The 17,449-nt window shown below is 39.8% G+C and overlaps 1 protein-coding gene and 1 long non-coding RNA gene across 6 annotated transcripts in view; one reads left to right on the forward strand and one right to left on the reverse strand.

Moving 5' to 3' along the window:
* Positions 1 to 15,607, reverse strand: part of PNPLA8 (patatin like phospholipase domain containing 8) — a 50,363-nt gene extending 34,756 nt beyond the window's left edge. Inside the window, exons 1-4 of one of the 5 annotated variants that reach the window (XM_059885859.1) lie at positions 15,501 to 15,607; positions 10,248 to 10,387; positions 5,547 to 6,561; positions 5,270 to 5,419 (exon numbers count right to left, since the gene is read on the reverse strand). In XM_059885859.1, the coding sequence (XP_059741842.1) occupies positions 5,270 to 5,419; positions 5,547 to 6,452 (1,056 nt within the window). In that variant the 5' untranslated portion in view covers positions 6,453 to 6,561; positions 10,248 to 10,387; positions 15,501 to 15,607. Of the gene's footprint in view, positions 1 to 5,269; positions 5,420 to 5,546; positions 6,699 to 10,247; positions 10,388 to 10,766; positions 14,450 to 15,046 lie in introns of those variants that run through there. The other 4 variants (XM_059885860.1, XM_005205445.4, XM_005205444.5 and 1 more) reach the window with 4 other exon arrangements.
* Positions 15,608 to 15,697: 90 nt separating this feature from the next.
* Positions 15,698 to 17,150, forward strand: LOC112446376 (uncharacterized). Its single transcript, XR_003034343.2, has 2 exons — positions 15,698 to 16,006; positions 16,910 to 17,150. It is a non-coding gene; the product is annotated as an uncharacterized lncRNA (long non-coding RNA).
* Positions 17,151 to 17,449: the final 299 nt, after the last annotated feature.

Consider the following 17,449-nt stretch of genomic DNA (forward strand, 5'->3'; position numbering starts at 1 on the left):
GAATGATAGGATACTGAAAGAGAAACTCCCCAGGTCAGTAGGTGCCCAATATGCTACTGGAGATCAGTGGAGAAATAACTCCAGAAAGAATGAAGGGATGGAGCCAAAGCAAAGAGAATACCCAGCTGTGGATGTGACTGGTGATAGAAGCAAGGTCGGATGCTGTAAAGAGCAATACTGCATAGGAACCTGGAATGTCAGGTCCATGAATCAAGGCAAATTGGAAGTGGTCAAACAAGAGATGGCCAAGAGTGAATGTCAACATTCTAGGAATCAGCGAATTGAAATGGACTGGAATGGGTGAATTTAACTCAGATGACCATTATATCTACTACTGCGGGCAGGAATCCCTCAGAAGAAATGGAGTAGCCATCATGGTCAACAAAAGAGTCCAAAATGCAGTAATTTGGACGCAATCTCAAAAACGACAGAATGATCTCTGTTCGTTTCCAAGGCAAACCACTCAATATCACAGTAATCCAAGTCTATGCCCCAACCAGTAACGCTGAAGAAGCTGAAGTTGAACGGTTCTATGAAGACCTACAAGACCTTTTAGAACTAACACCCAAAAAGATGTCCTTTTCATGATAGGGGACTGGAATGCAAAAGTAGGAAGTCAAGAAACACCTGCAGTAACAGGCAAATTTGGCCTTGGAATACAGAATGAAGCAGGGCAAAGACTAATAGAGTTTTGCCAAGAAAATGCACTGGTCATAACAAACACCCTCTTTCAACAACACAAGAGAAGACTCTATACATGGACATTACAAGATGGTCAACACCGAAATCAGATTGATTATATTCTTTGCAGCCAAAGATGGAGAAGCTCTATACAGTCAGCAAAAACAAGACCAGGAGCTAACTGTGGCTCAGACCATGAACTCCTTATTGCCAAATTCAGATTTACAACGACACTCTGCAATAAATGGTGCTAGTCAACTGGATATAGGCATTTCACAAAATCAAGGCTCCTACCTCACACTATACAATCAAACACTATACAATAGTTTGATTGTATACTATAGATGAATAGTATATATGTAAAAGTAAAAGCAATCAGGTTTCAGAAGCAAACACAGGATAAATCTTTGCCTGATTTTAAAACAGGCAAAGATTTCTTAAATAGGACACAAAGTGCTAATCATAAGGAAAATATTTAAAAACTGTAGTATATTAGAATTAAGAACATCTACTCATCAAAAACCATTAGAAAGAAAGAAAACCATTAGAAAGGCATTTCACAAAATCAAGGCTCCTACCTCACACTATACAATCAAACCTATTCTAGATGAATATGTATATGTAAAAGTAAAAGAAATCAAGTTTCAGAAGCAAACACAGGATAGATCTTTGCCTAATTTTAAAATAGGCAAAGATTTCTTTAACAGGACACAAAGTGCTAATCATAAGGAAAATATTTAAAAACTGTAGTATATTAAAATTAAGAACATCTACTCATCAAAAACCATTAGAAAGAATGAAAGGTAACCCACAGAGTAGGCGAATATATTTATAAGACACATACATGTATAACATATACATATTTTATAATATATAAAGACATATCCATAATTGATAAAGAAAATTTCCAGCTCAAATAGAAAAGGCTGATCAACCCAATGGAAAAATGAGCAAGACCTGGACTAGGCACTTCATGAGGGCAGCAAACAGTTCAGCTCCGTCGCTCAGTCATGTCCAACTCTTTGAGACCCCCATGGACTGAAGCACACGAGGCCTCCCTGTCCATCACCAACTCCTAGAGCTTCCTCAGACTCATGTCCAATGAAGTCGGTGATGCCATCCAACCATCTCATCCTCTCTCGTCCCCTTCTCCTCCTGCCTTCAATCTTTCCCAGCATCAGGTCTTTTCCAATGAGTCAATTCTTCACATCAGGTGGCCAAAGTATTGGAGCTTCAGCTTCAGCAGTAAACAAATGGCCAATAAACACTGGAAAGCTGCTGAACTTCACAGGTACCAGAGAAGTACAAATTAAAGCCACAATTTAAATCACTAAACATCTAACAAAATGGCTAAAATAAGAAGATAATATAAGGCATTGGAGAGGAGGAAGCATAACCAGAAGGCTCATACAATCCCGGTGAAAGTATGAACTAATAAAAGCACTTTGCAAAAGCATCGGGCAGTGTCCACTAATATGAGAACAGGCACACTCTACAAGCAGGACTACTGCTGCTGCTGTGCTTAGTTGCTTCAGGCGTGTCCGACTATGCGACCCTATCAACTGCAGCCTGACAGGTACCTATGTTCACGGGATTCTCTATGCAAGAACACTGGAGTGGGTTGCCATGACCCCCTCCAGCGTATCTTCACGACCTAGGGATGAAACCTTGGTCTGCTGCATTGCAGGCAGATTCTTTATTGCTGAGCCACCAGAAAAGCCCAAACAGGACTACTACTCTTATGTTTTCCAAAAGATACATCCCAGAAGTACTATTCCTAAATATTTCCAAAGAGGAAGCTATCCAAATGTCCACTACATTGCACTATATTCATACAACAGAATACATAACAATGAGAATAAATGTTCCTTAGCTACACTCATCAGTATAGAAGGTTCTCACAAACATAATGCTGATGGGGATGGGGGGACATAAAAGAGCACATTCTGTATCATTCCATTTATATAACAAGCAGAAAGAGGTACTACTCATCTATACTGCTAGAAAACTGGTCAATCTTTTTAAAGAATGATTGGAAGGGAGCATAAAGAGGCTTTTAGAAACATTCTGTTTCTTAACTGGGGTGGTCGTTATATAGATGTGTTCAATTTTTGAAAATGTATGGAGCTGTATACTTATGTATATTTTCTCTGTATAATATTTTTACAAAAATTTCAAAAAAGACACAAGAAACAGCTTGAAGGGCACCCTACTAGTCAAAGTTAAAATAAATCAAACATTAAAAAAAGGACGGGGGAAAGATTATGGAAACACAACTTATGAAAAATTAGGAGTTAATAACGATAATAAAAAGAAAAAAACACCAAGAATTCATCTCACCACTGAAGCAGCTTTTAGAGCAAACTCTTTACTTTGAAAACTGGTGACTAAGTAGAACGAAAGTACGCATTTCTTTTATTTTTCCCGCAACATTGATTTCTGAGAGTAACCAAATAGCTTTAGATGGGCGAAGAAATCTCCACTTTTACAGGAAAATGTCAATTATAAGGCAGAAGGAATGACAGAATTAGAAATTTATCGTTCTGAAACCCTAATAAAATGACAAGTTTTGGAAACAATTAGATTAACAGTTGGTGGACTGATACTTCTAGCCTAACTGTACAGTGAAAAGATAAGACTGTAATCTTCCAAATTCAGTGATCAACCTTAGCATTACTAATTGTTGTTCAACCAATTATGTTTTGACATGATGCAACATGAGGTGCATAATATCATCTACAGTATACTCCAACAAGAAAACGCTCAATGCAATCAAGTCTTTATATTTAAATTCCAATGTGCAAGAAACAAAAAGGAAGAAGGAACACATCAACAATACCAACAAAAAGGAAGCCAGGTAAATTCGGAAGGTTAGCCACTCTACAAGAAAATATGTATCACATTTCTCCAAGGTATTGAAGGGTCCCTAGATTTAAGGTCAGTTATGAGTTCTCAAAGTTTCTATTAACAAAACAGGTCACAACAGACTAAAACTGAAAACTATCCAGAAATCCATCAACACTACCATGAGTAAATAAGCTACAATACATTCACACAATGGAATAAGAAAGAAACAAGAATGAATGACCTACAACCACCCACAACAATGTAAAAGATTCCTACCAGTGTGCTGAGTGACAGAAACAACAGTTTATATAATATACAAAAACAGACAAAACTAATTTGTGATCCCTTTTTTGGGAGACTGTGACTGAAATGGGGTCCAAGGAAGACTTCTGCAGTGCTGACAAATTCTGCTTTTCATCTGGGTGCTGGCTATGTAAAGGTGTATGGAAACTCATTGAGCTTTATAATTGCATGTGTATCATATTTCAATAAAATGTTTTTCTTAAAAAGTTCATTAAAGTATGCATCTTTATCTTAGAGGTTTGTTTTCAGTGTATCACCTAAATGTTAAAATGACTTAAAGCATATCCATATTTGGAAAATTTATCTTTTAGATAAGAGATTACATATATATGAAAGATAATTCCAAATTCTATGAACATGATATTCTAAAGTTTAGCTATTACAATATATGTATTGTATGAAATTTCAGAGGGAAAATTAATTTAAAATGTGTAACTCTTTAGCAAGATTGTTATCAAACTGCTGAATAAATATGAACTAAGTTAACTGACAATTTTCTGGATGGCAAGTAAAAAATACGCACTGATGGATCTCTAACAAAATATTAATGCTATCTATTCTTTATATGACATGTCCAAATTGTTAATTATATGTTACTAATAATCTTAGTACAGAGGTAAAGAGACATCATTCACATTTTATGGTATTTCAGGGCTTCCCAGGTGGCACTAGTGGTAAAGAACCCGCCTGCCAATGCAGGAGACATGAGACAGGTTCCATCCCTGGGTCAAGAAGATCCCCTGGAGAAGGGAATGACAACCCACTCCAGTACTCTTGTCTGGAGAATTCCATAGACAGAGGAGCCTGGCAGGCTACCGTCCGTGGGGTCGTGAAGAGTCAGACACAACTGAAGCAACTTAGCACACATGCTAGCATGAAAACAGTCTACTTAAGTAGATCTAAATTATTTTCACTGTTTTATATTTGAAAAAACTGAGGCAAAGAAAATCTATTTGTTTTATTAATAGAATCACAAGTTCAACTGCCAATAAGATCATAAAAATTTTTAGACTTTCAAATACAGAAAGATCATGAAATAAAAACATGCAGTTGTTTTACTTATGAATTACAAACTCCTGTCCAAAGAGTAGCTGCATAACATAAACACTTAACATTGCATTTAAGAAAACCTTGGTAGCTATTAGGCAATTCAACTAATACACTGAGATATATCTTCTATTTTAAAATGGTGGAAGTATCTTAAAAGTATAGATATGAATACTAAGAGCATAACATATTACAGAAGAAAAATGACCATTTAGTGCAATGCATATCACAGAATAAATGGGTAATTACTGAGTATGTAAAACACCACACACATGATAAAACCACAAAAATGTTTAAACAGAAAAATGAAAGGTGTCTCCTTCCCCATTTCAGAAGGCGTACTAGTACTTTTATTCCAAGAAAAAACCAGATTAAAGGTAATCAAAATTACCTTGACAGCCACTCCTTTTCCCTCAGGAAATTCTAGAAGATGGAAAGTCAGTTCTTCAACCCTATTAATGCAGAGCCTTGGGTCAGTTGTTCTTCTTAATGCTTGAACTAACGCCCGAGTTCTGTTATCAATACTCACTCTGGCAATGATCTGCAAAGACATATTAAAATATGTATGATTCAAGTATGAAAACTGCTCCAGTGATACCAACAGATGATCAAAGTTCTTAAATCACAGTAGGAAATGAAACTTAAAATCACAATGAATAACGACTTGCCTTTTCTCGCTGAAGAGATAACCGCCTTTTCTCCTCTGCGTTTTTGTCTTTGCTGACAGCCTGCTCAGCTTTTGTCGCCTCTTCCTGGTCTTCTAACTGACTCTTTGAATCATACTTTAGTTTGGGGACAAGTCCACCAATATAACCACCTACTAAGGCTTGTACACCTTCCGTGGGACGAGAGAGAAAGTTAGCAATACTCTGTTTAGTAGAAATGGGGAGAACCTCAGGTGTTCCACTGGGACTTCCAGGCTTGTCCTCAGAATATAAAGAAGCTTCTGAATCTAGCTTCTTATCAGACAGGATGCCAGGATCTGGAGAACTGGGTTTCTCATCTTCAACCTTTTTAAGTTCAAGTTCTGATTTTTCCTGGAAATGTTGATCTTCATTCTGTTGAGACATTTTTTCCTCACGCTTGAAGTATGAATTAATATGACTTGACAAAAAGTAGAATGACTCTCCAAATTTTGTGGTTATATTACTTGTGTAATGAAAAAGGCTTGGTTTACCTATATCGTCTTTCTCTATAACCTGACTTTCCTTTGCTGGAATAGAACTCTTTTCTGCTGACTTGTCACTATACTTTTTCAGAAACTTGATGGTTTGTTTAACGTTTTTCTGTTTTAACCAACCGCTATCTGTCACTTTTCTTAATATTCGAGAACTTGGCTTAAGTTGAGCTAAACGAGAGATCATTTCATTTTGTTTGCCAAAAACAGCCTTTGAAACAGAGTTCAAAGTATTTTTAATACGGGACATACGAGGGCTCACTTTTGTAAGTCCCTTGGGAGCAGAAGTGCTAAGTCTCAAGACTGCAAGATGTAAACCATGGTGGCTTAGGGGGGAACAGTGCTTACTGCAAGAATGAGCTTCACTTTTGGTCCATTTACATCTTATTCTGCTCATATGAACACCTCTCTGTAGACTGATGTGGCTTATCCTCCAGTAATGTTCAGGTGAGCACAAGAAAGGCAGCTGCTTGCTCCTCTGCTTCCCACAAAGACTTCTCGCATTACTAAGGAGGTAAATATAATATAAATCTATAGTCAAATTAATAGACATAACTTAAAAATTACTTATTTTCTATACGTTATGACTTTCACTTCATTCCTGAATGCTTCATTTAAGAAATGCCATAATTCATGGTCTTACCTAAAATGGCAAGAAAAAAAAAAAAAAAAGATTAGGATTCAAGGTAAAACTGAAGTTGGGGAAGAGATAAAATATATTACATTACTTGAACGAAACTCAGGAACTTGTCTCAAAAGAAGATAGGACAATATATTTTCATGATGGCAATAGAGATTTCATTTTTAAGCAAATAGAAGGTAATTAATGTTTTAGTATAGAAATCAATGAGAAAAGAAGTGAATAGTAGGATGTTTCATGGAAACTAATTTAGAGAAGCTACCGGATAAATAAGGTCTCCTACAACACAAAACCGAACGTGCAACTGTGAAACAAAATCTATATTCATGGTAAGACAAGGAAAACTTAAACATAAAAGTTCTTCTCTGCCCCTTGGCCTCCTTTCTACCTGCACTCTCTGCCTACCACACCTCCCCCACCAGCAGGAATACCTGCTCCACATTCACAGCAACATTCTCCCAACATCAGCAAGACAGAACATCTTTTCTTGACCTTGTAAAGGGCCACATGACCCGCTGTGCTGGTACTTAAGTCTGGATTACGCAAACTGTCGATATACATTATTTAATGTGCAGCCCTCTGTTTCAAAACATCTTATATACACTGTGTTTCAACTTCTAACAGCTGGAACAGTTCTCAGAGTTTTCTGAGATACTCTTCCTGGGTTATAATCCTCAAATTTGGCTCAAATAAAATCTCCCAATTCTTTCTTAGACCTGCTGATTAATTTTTCATTGACACAATTTAAATATTCTACTGTTTTTCTTCTTTATTATTAAAGTCTTATCTAGTTTATGTGACACTAGACTTTAAGTTCTTTGAGGACAATAGTCAAGTCTCATACTCCTATTCACTGCAAACCATTTATAGAATATTTAATCTGAAACTTAGTCCCCCTGAAACCGAGTTCCTCTGTCGAATTTATTAACCTCTATCCAAAATGCTATTCTCCTGTCCAACACCTGTTCCCTTCAGGATTGAGGCATATCAAAGAAAAGGGGGGACTGAAACCAACCAGGACCCTATGGGACCCTCCCATGCATGAAAGCCTGTGTCTCCAATTTCTTGTTTGTAAGAAAAAGGCCTTCAGCCTCTGAGACCCTCCCTGAGTTCCAAAGGGCAGATTCAAACAGTTAATTAAGTGAGGGAATGCAGAAAGAGACATCAGTGCAGAGATGGGACAGGGTCCTGGTTCATCCTGGGGGGATGTATATAACAATCTTACAGAAATCTCTGAGTTCTTCTACAGGAACTAAGGCCCCTCCCCGGGAAGACGATAGTAATGGCAGGCTGAGCACAAGCCCTAAGACCCCAGACTGGCTGGAACCAGAAAGCTGATGACTGAGATTCTTGGGACACCATTTTGTCACCTCAACCTATCAGAAGAGGCCTCCCCACAAATTTTGCTTATAAAATCTCTTCCCCTAAACCCATCAGAGTTCAGGTCTTTTGAGCAGGTGCTGCCAGCTTTATGGCTCTTGCAATAAACCCTTCTCCCACTCCAAACGTGGACATTTCAGTTTGTCTGGCCTCACTGTGTGTTGGGCACACATTCAACAACTTGATGCCAGATATAGTCCTAAATGCTGAGACCACAAAGAGGATACCAAGAAACTTTCAGTCTAGAGCTTGAGATAGCTTGTAAAGATTTCACGGTCTAGTAGTGACTGCTCATTTAATCAAAGAAGTCAGACTAGAATAAACTACGTGCATACATGCTAAGTAGCTTCAGTAGAGTCTAACTCCTTGAGACCCTATGGACTGTCCGTGGGATTTTTTTAGGCAAGAGTACTAGAGTGGGTTGCCACACCTTCTCCAAAACTATGTGCAACACCTAATAGACAAGGGGCTCATAACCACAACATAAATGCCATTTAAAACAGATATTCTGTTCTTTCAATTGGTAAAATGCAAATGGCTGATAATATCCAGTACTGATAATAACCTGGGGAAATGGGACACAGAGGGCTACCTGACAGAATTTAATGAATTTTTAATAGCTATCTATCAAAATTTTAAAGGCACATGTTCTTTGATTAGTAATTCCAGTAATTCCACCATAAAGAATCTATCCTACAGAAATAACTGCACAGGAGTACAGGTACATACACACATTCTTTGCCACACTGCTTGAAATATCAAAACACTGATCAACAACTCTTAAGTGTCTTCTAGAAAGGGATGGTTAAATAAATTACAATACATAACATGTAATACAATGAATTACAATGTAATGTTACATAGCAGTTAGGAACTAGATGATCCAATGTATCCAATGTATATATCCTTTATATACAGTATAGAGAGGAAGGCAAACTGCAATAACATATGTAGGAATATCATACACACAAGGATACACAGATGTAGACACAAAGGTATTATGTAATACAAGAAAACAAAAACCTATATATGCAGCTGAAATCTGTGGCTATACACACACACACACATTCTGAAAGGGTAAGCATCTGTTTGTTTATTCCTGTGAACTGAGATGTGGAATTGAAAAAGAAGGGCTTTCGAGAGAAGGGCTTTTGAGAAGGGCTTTTACTTTTGGATGGATTCTATTATTTACAAAGAGAAAGCATCATGTTTGTAATTTAAGAAAACAATGCAATGCACTTTAACAGATGGTACTATATGAATGGAAGACACAAAGAGTAGACATCCAGGTCAGTCTGAAAAAAAAAGATGCTGAAAACTGGGCAAAAAAGTAATTCATCACATGGTAAAAGATCAGAGAGGAAGGAGAGAATTCTAAATAATGGGGAAAACAAACACAAACAAAAAAAAGCATTTAAGAAACTACACACAATATAAGCAAAAATTGCAAGCAGTCAATTCTTTCTAAGACCTGGAGCCACTAATGAGGGACAGGCCAAAGGTGATACTGCAAATACAGGAGGAGCCAGATTATGAAGGGTCTGACAATCTTAGCAAAGAGATTAAAGATCAAACTGTCAATGAACTATGTTAAGCAAAGGAATGACATTAGGAAGATGCTGCCAGCAGATCTCTGACAGATGGAGTAACGGGACAAGACTACGAATGACAGGAACCAAGAACCCATTGTGATTCTTCAGAAGATAGTCTGAACTAACATCTTTCCAAATTGCACGTGAGCATACTACTTTAAAATCTGTAGAGGGGAGGAAAGAAAAAAAGCAAACCTATGTGCCTTGCTGGCTCTTCTGAACCCCTCAGGATGTGCAGTCAATGTAATAAGCTGAATTAACACAAAAGTTCCACCATCCCCAACACAGAAATACATGATAAAATACATCTAAAGGACTGGTGGATAAAAAAGCTATACTCAAAACTAATAATGGACTCCTGTAATTCAACAACAAAAATCAATTAAAAAATGGGCAAAGGACTTGAATAGATGAAAGACATCATCTTTCTCCAAAGATGACACTCAGTAAATTTAAGCACAAGAAAAGATGAAAAACATGACTGATATGAGAGAAATACAAATCAAAACCAACTGAGGTATTATCCCACACTTATCAGGATGGCTATTACCAAAGAAAGAAAAGAAAAGAAAAAAAATACCTGAGAAATAAATTCTGTTGTTTAAACCAAAAAACAGAACAAAACAAAAATGCCAGAAAATATCAAGTGTTGATAAAGATGTGGAGAAGCTGAGCACTGAACCGGAGCGCTGTTGGTGGAACTGGAAAATGCTGTAGTCACTATGGAAAATAGTAAAACACAACATTATAAATCAACTACACTTCAATAAAAGTTAAAAAACAAAAAACCAGTATACCAATTCCTCACAATATTAATATAGACCTACCATAAGATCCAGCGATCCTAGGTATATATTCAAAGAAACTGAAAACAGGGACTTAAAAAGTGTGCACACCGATGTGTATCACAGCACTCATAACAGCAGAGGTGGGAACCATCCAAATGTGCACCAGTTAAATAAACAAAATGTGGTATATGCACACAATGGGCTGTTATGCAGACTGGAGAAGGAAGGAAATCCCCCCAAGCGCTAAGGTGGATGACCCTTGAGGACATTAGGCAAAATAAAACGAACAAGTACTATATGACTCCACTTACATGAGAGCTCTAGAACAGTCAAATTCACCGAGACAGACAGCAGAATGATGGTTACAGGGCTAGAGGAATGGGACAGAGGGGAATTGTTTACTGGGTAGGGTTTCAGTTCTACAAGATGAAAAAGTACTGGAAATTTGTTTCATGACAATGTGAATCTACTGGATGCCACTGAACTATACACTTAAAAATGATTAACATATTAGATTTTATGATTTTTTTTTTACCACAATAAAGTTTTTTTAAAAAAGAAACCCCCAATAAAACAAAACCAACAGTGGAAAACCCACGGTTGAAGAGGCATCACATACCTGGATCTGCAGTCATATTTCCTTTAAGATGCATGGACTAAGCAATGGAAACTAGTCTGAGCTAGGGAACTCCATGCGGCCTCTGCTGAGTCCACTGAAACCACCGTGGAAGGACACTTCCGAAGCTCAGGCAAGAGACTCTCATTCAGCAACCCCCACTGAAGATGAACTCACAGTTAAAGAACCATCACTGCAAGAGACTACTGGCAAGTACAGCCAACAAGAAAAAGTGTAACCGAGAATTAGAAATAATAGAAAATAAAGTAAGTAGGTTTAAGGCATTCAGTGATAGAACAAAAATAAGGAAGCAAAAAAAAAAAAGAAAAGAAAAAACTGTACAAAATGTACAGGAAGAGTAAAATTTTAGAAATGAAAATTCCAGCTACAAGCTAGTTACTAGATGTTACTGTAATATGATGACAAAGAAAGGATGAAAATAAAGGAATAGGGGAAAATATATACCAAGGCCTATATAATCAAAAGAAAGCAAAAAGCACTTTAAAGCAAAAGCATTAAATAAGATTAAAAAGGCATACTATTTCATAGTAAAAGGAATAATCCATTTATTGAGAGTTATTAAACCTCAGTTTCCTAGGTCTTGGAGGACAAAACAACTTATTAACAAACAAGTAACTAATACAATGTCTAACAACAGATCAAGAAGTACCATGCAGAAAAATAAAGCTGGAGGCTGGGGAGAAAAGGGCCCAGGGAGGGCTATTTCAACTGATGTAGTCAGGAGAAGAATTGAGTTGACATGTTACTGGAGACCTGAATGAACCAAGTAAGCAAATTATTTCAAAGTATCCAGGAAAATAGCACTCAAGACAGAGGAAAAAGCAACCAAAGCTTTGGAGACAGGAATGAACTTTGTCTATTCAGGAATAATAAGAAAAAGCTAGTTAAAGGAAAGTAAGAAATAGGAAAAATGGTAGACATGGGTCCAAGAGTCAAGCAGAGAACAGAGCTATAAAAGCCAGGATTACAGTAAGGGATCTTCATTGTTTCTTTCCAATAAGAGATAATCCTCAAGACCAACTAGAATACACCTATCAACCTGGCAAAGAAATACAGCATAGAAAGCAAATCTGAAAAGGGGAACAATTAAGGGAAGTCTAGACAATCTCATGATCATACAATTTTAAAACACCCCTCTAGAAAGACAGTTATCAGGCCAAAACTGCCAAAAAGAGCTGTCAACAAAATCAACAAGCTGAATTTAACTGCTCCCAAATTACAACACTAGTAAATGCAGATAAGGGTTTGGAGAGCAAATTGAGCTGAGACAAAAGTTAGATTGCAAACAGATAAAGAAGGTAAACTGTAAAGTGCCATCATCAACTGAGAAAAGAGCAGGAGGACCAGACTCTATTTATCAGTTCAGTTCAGTTCAGTCACTCAGTCGTGTCCGACTCTTTGCGACCTCATGAATCACACCACGCCAGGCCTCCCTATCCATCACCAACTCCCGGAGTTCACTCAGACTCACGTCCATCGAGTCAGTGATGCCATCCAGCCATCTCATCCTCTGTCGTCCCCTTCTCCTCCTGCCCCCAATCCCTCCCAGCATCAGAGTCTTTTCCAGTGAGTCAACTCTTCGCATGAGGTGGTCAAAGTACTGGAGTTTCAGCTTTAGCATCATTCATTCCAAAGAAATCCCAGGGCTGATCTCCTTGCAGTCAAAGGGACTCTCAAGAGTCTTCTCCAACACCACAGTTCAAAAGCATCAATTCTTCGGCGCTCAGCTTTCTTCACAGTCCAACTCTCACATCCATACATGACCACTGGAAAAACCATAGCCTTGACTAGACAAACTTTGTTGGCAAAGTAATGTCTCTGCTTTTGAATATACTATCTAGGTTGGTCATAACTTTCCTTCCAAGGAGCAAGTGTCTTTTAATTTCATGGCTGCAGACACCATCTGCAGTGATTTTGGAGCCCAGAAAAATAAAGTCTGACACTGTTTCCACTGTTTCCCCATCTATTTCCCATGAAGTGATGGGACCGGATGCCATGATCTTCGTTTTCTGAATGTTGAGCTTTAAGCCAACTTTTTCACTCTCCACGTTCACTTTCATCAAGAGGCTTTTGAGTTCCTCTTCACTTTCTGCCATAAGGGTGGTGTCATCTGCGTATCTGAGGTTATCGATATTTCTCTCGGCAATCTTGATTCCAGCTTGTGCTTCTTCCAGTCCAGCGTTTCTCATGATGTACTCTATTTATAGGACAGTACAAATACAGAGGCAGGCACAAATAGAAGAGTGAGGCTTAGACCAGCCACTGGGGAATGGAATGAAGTTATAACTAGAAGAAATTCAGGAACTGCTAGGTAGAGGCTCTGCTAAGGACGGAAAGAATTAATTTATGGGGGACTTTATTTGGTTATACTGCAATTATGGAGACATGAAGTGACAGAGGTTTGGACTGGATTAAGATAAAAGTACTATAATGGAGATGACTATTGCTCTGAGCCACACTTTGAAAATGGAGCAATCAACAAAACACAGCACTTGGTGACAGGAAAGAACAGGGTAAGGAGAAGGGGGTGTAAAGACAACTTAAGGGTTTTAATCAGAGAAACAGGGAGAATGCCATTTGTGGATATGAGATAGCTTGGAAGGGGGCCAATTTAATAAAAATTTCTTGGTTTTACAGAATATAGAAACAGTGGGGCACTCACATGGAGACTACAGGAACATAGGCTGTTGGATTTATGTTTGGAGTTACTAGCACAGTGACAGCAGAAATCATAAGACTGGATTTACCAAAGAAGGATATACACTTAATTCTTCTCCAGAATTTGGGGATCGCAAAATTTGATAAAAGTTTCTCTTCCTCGTAAAAATGCTTATCTGCATATATACACTATATTTCCCAAGACATTTCAATATATTTACAGAAGTACTAAAGTAGTCCTTGGCTTTCAAATTTTAAAATTCTGGTGTAGCGAGAACAAGGGTAGAGCCTTGACAGCCATTCAGAGTTAGGAAGAGGCAGTTTGCCAAGCAGAAAAAAAAAAAACAAAACACAAGAGAAAAGACATCCAGAAAAGCTCAGGGCAATGGCAGGACGTCCGAAAAAGTACTGGACAGTGTGAATGAAATAAAATATAAGACATAGGAAATAAAGGTCAGAACTAAGACATGACAGGAGGATGTCCCGCTAAGAGTTCTATGACCTTTTCACAAATATGCGTTCCACACACCAAGCAGTAAGAACCCTTCCGCACAAATCCTCCGTCATTATTACTAAGCAAAAAAACAACTCAAAAGATGTACCCTGATTAACTCTGCACTTGAAGCAAGTAAACATATAAACTAGTGAAAGTGATCTTTTCATCCAACTTGACTTGTTAAAAGGACACTGCTCTCAAGGTTTTAATTGCGATCTGACCCAGGAACAGAGAAAAACAAGATCAACATCGAGAAAAAAGTTTAAGAAAAATGATGAAGAAAGAATATATTCTTACATTCAAAGCACAACTAATGTGCACAAGAGATTTGACATAAACAGCTACAATGGGCATTAAACTCTCGGGTCTCAGTGCACTAAACGTTTCTAAAACTCCCGGATTTAAAATTCTTTGTATTTCACTGTCTTAACAACATTTCCTTGATACACTAAAACCTACTTTTGTCATTTTTGAAAGCTCAATAATCGGGACTGTAGATTGGGATGCAGTTCAAATGGGATGTTACCAGAAGTAAAAAGCACCACTTTAAATAGGATTATGTGATAGCTCCTCATCTAAGTTTTTCCTAGGTGTCACCACTTTTTATTTAAAGGTATCATAGTATTAGGTATAGAAACCAGTCTCCTCCCCGCAGGATGATTTACATGACAGCGACTGGAAGCAGTGCAACACACCTTCACCTATTAAACAGCACACATCTGAAACCGACTAAGCAACAGGAGCTGGGGACAGAGTTCAGTGTGGGTGGGGTTACAAAGAAACTGCTGATAATTAAATACCTGGAGCAGCCGACTCATCAGGTGCACTGACAGTGGTGAATCACGTAGGCAGAGGAGGGACACGGTTTTGACAAGCAACCGGGAACTGTCGGAGCACCCACTGCCCACGGGAAGTCAGACAGACTCAGGGAACCTCGGCTGCGAGGCTCGGGGGTGGAACAGACAGCTCGGGGCTGAACCAGAAAAACCTAAACAGTCTGAGCCGTGCGAACCAGCAAAGCCCACCAGGCCAGAAGACGAGGAGACTATCCCGCACCCCTCAGACCTGGGACCTGCGGACCCTTCCGGTGCCCGGTCGCCTTCTGGAGCCCGGGTCCGGGCGTCTCCCCGCCCTCTCGCCGTGGAAGCGCCTTCCGAGGAGAGATAAGTCGCGGAGGGCCAAAGGAGTCCCCGGGGCGACCCGCAGCCTTCTCCCCTAGCCTACCGTCCCGCCGGCCCCCCACGGGCCACCTACCGGGATGCAGGCCGCAGCTACTTGGGCGGCAGGGGCGACGCGCCTTTTCCCCGTACGTGCGTCCCCTCTGCCCGCCAGCATCAGCTGAGCTTCCAGCACAAACACCCGGGCAGCAGCTGGGGTGCCACCCTCCCCCAGCTCCGTCCCGCCCCAGCGGAAGTGACGCAGGGCGACCCGGGTCTACTCGCCGACCGGGGAGGAGCTCCTCCGCCTCCCTGAGGCCTCTGCCTGCCCGTCAGCCGCCGCTCCGCCCCCTCCCCAGACATGCGCAATAGAGCACGGCTGAGCGCTGGCGAGAGACGTGTGTGCGTGCACGCGCTTGCGGGCACCGGGAGAGGCGCCGCCTGGGGACCAGCCATGGGAGTTTCTTTGGCTCGGCGGGCTTGTGTGCAGGGCTCAGTACGCAATCAGCTGAGCTAAGCATCTATCTCCTCGTCCATTGAGATTTTGTCCGCTCTCCTTCAGGTTCTCGGAACCCAGGCTGCATACCAAACGCCTGGAGGATGGTGAGCGGCATGGGCCGGGGTCCTAACCACTCTGCTGTCATCATTCCTGAGCTTCGCCACTTGGACTAAAAATCGCTGGAAAGCTCTTTCACATACGTTATCCTGTTGGAAGTCAGCCAGTAAAGCCCCGCTACACTCTTCTTTCCAAAAGGTCCCACACTTAACACATTGGTTTTTCAATCCTAACATTTTATGCCTACCAAATCTACAAATAGCCTATACAACCCATAAAGCAAATACAGCCTATGGCCTGTTTCTGTACGTCTGCAAAGTAAGAATGGGCTTTTCATTTTCAATCAGTTTAGTTCAGTTCAGTCGCTCAGTCGTGTCCGACTCTTTGCGACCCCATGAATCGCAGCACGCCAGGCCTCCCTGTCCATCACCAACTCCCGGAGTTCACTCAGACTCATGTCCATCGAGTCAGTGATGCCATCCAGCCATCTCATCCTCTGTCGTCCCCTTCTCCTCTTGCCCCGAGTCCCTCCCAGCATCAGAGTGTTTTCCAATGAGTCAACTCTTCGCATGAGGTGGCCTAAGTACTGGAGTTTCAGCTTCAGCATCATTCCCTCCAAAGAAATCCCAGGGCTGATCTCCTTTGGGGACTGGAATGCAAAAGTAGGAAGTCAAGAAACACCTGGAGTAACAGGCAAATTTGGCCTTGGAATAGTTACTGTAGCTTCTTTGAAATAAGTTGAGGTTAGAAAACAGAAAAGCAGTCATTACTAACCTCAAAATGTTACCATGACAGAGTCTCTTTTCTCTAGACTTGTCATGTCTTGCATGGGTGAATGTTACTGCTTTAGTCCATATAAGATGATTGTGAAATGTTTAAGGAAGGAATTGTATGAGCTGTCACATACTGGGTGTTAGACTTACACCTTGTTTTTTCTTTTTAATTAACAGGAAGAAGCCAGTTTGCCAGGCTCTTGGGCCACAAATGGCTGGATTATGTACATCATAATGCCTGATAAACCCCAGCAGTGCGTGATCTAGACAGCTTATTTAGCCATACTATAGTTAAAACGTACATGCACAAGCTAAGCTTTAGAGGCATGTGGAAGTAACCTTAGTTTCAGAGAGACGTTCCTCCCTGTTGTTAAAAAAATTATACTTGTTAAAACAATAAAGACTTTAGGACTTTTGCCATAGGTGTCAAGACTTTTGCAATTAGGGAAAGAGATTGGGCTGAATTACAAATACAACAGTTGGAGATGTGTAGCCAAGGAGCAGAGGGGCAGGGGCCGGTGGGTGGAAAATTACTAAGAGGGGACGCCAAGGGTAGTGGTGATTCTTGCTAAAGCATTTTAACAAGATTCTTGCTAAATACTGACCAGTGTGACTAGATATCAAGGGTGGGAGATTTTCTCTAAACTGACTCAGCAGGATTCTTGATAAAATTGGACTTGGAAGACCAAAGACAGGACCTGGGGCAGAAGTCTTGAT

The sequence above is a fragment of the Bos taurus genome, chromosome 4, assembly GCF_002263795.3.
Source record: "Bos taurus isolate L1 Dominette 01449 registration number 42190680 breed Hereford chromosome 4, ARS-UCD2.0, whole genome shotgun sequence".
In the NCBI taxonomy this organism is placed as follows: Eukaryota; Metazoa; Chordata; class Mammalia; order Artiodactyla; family Bovidae; genus Bos; species Bos taurus.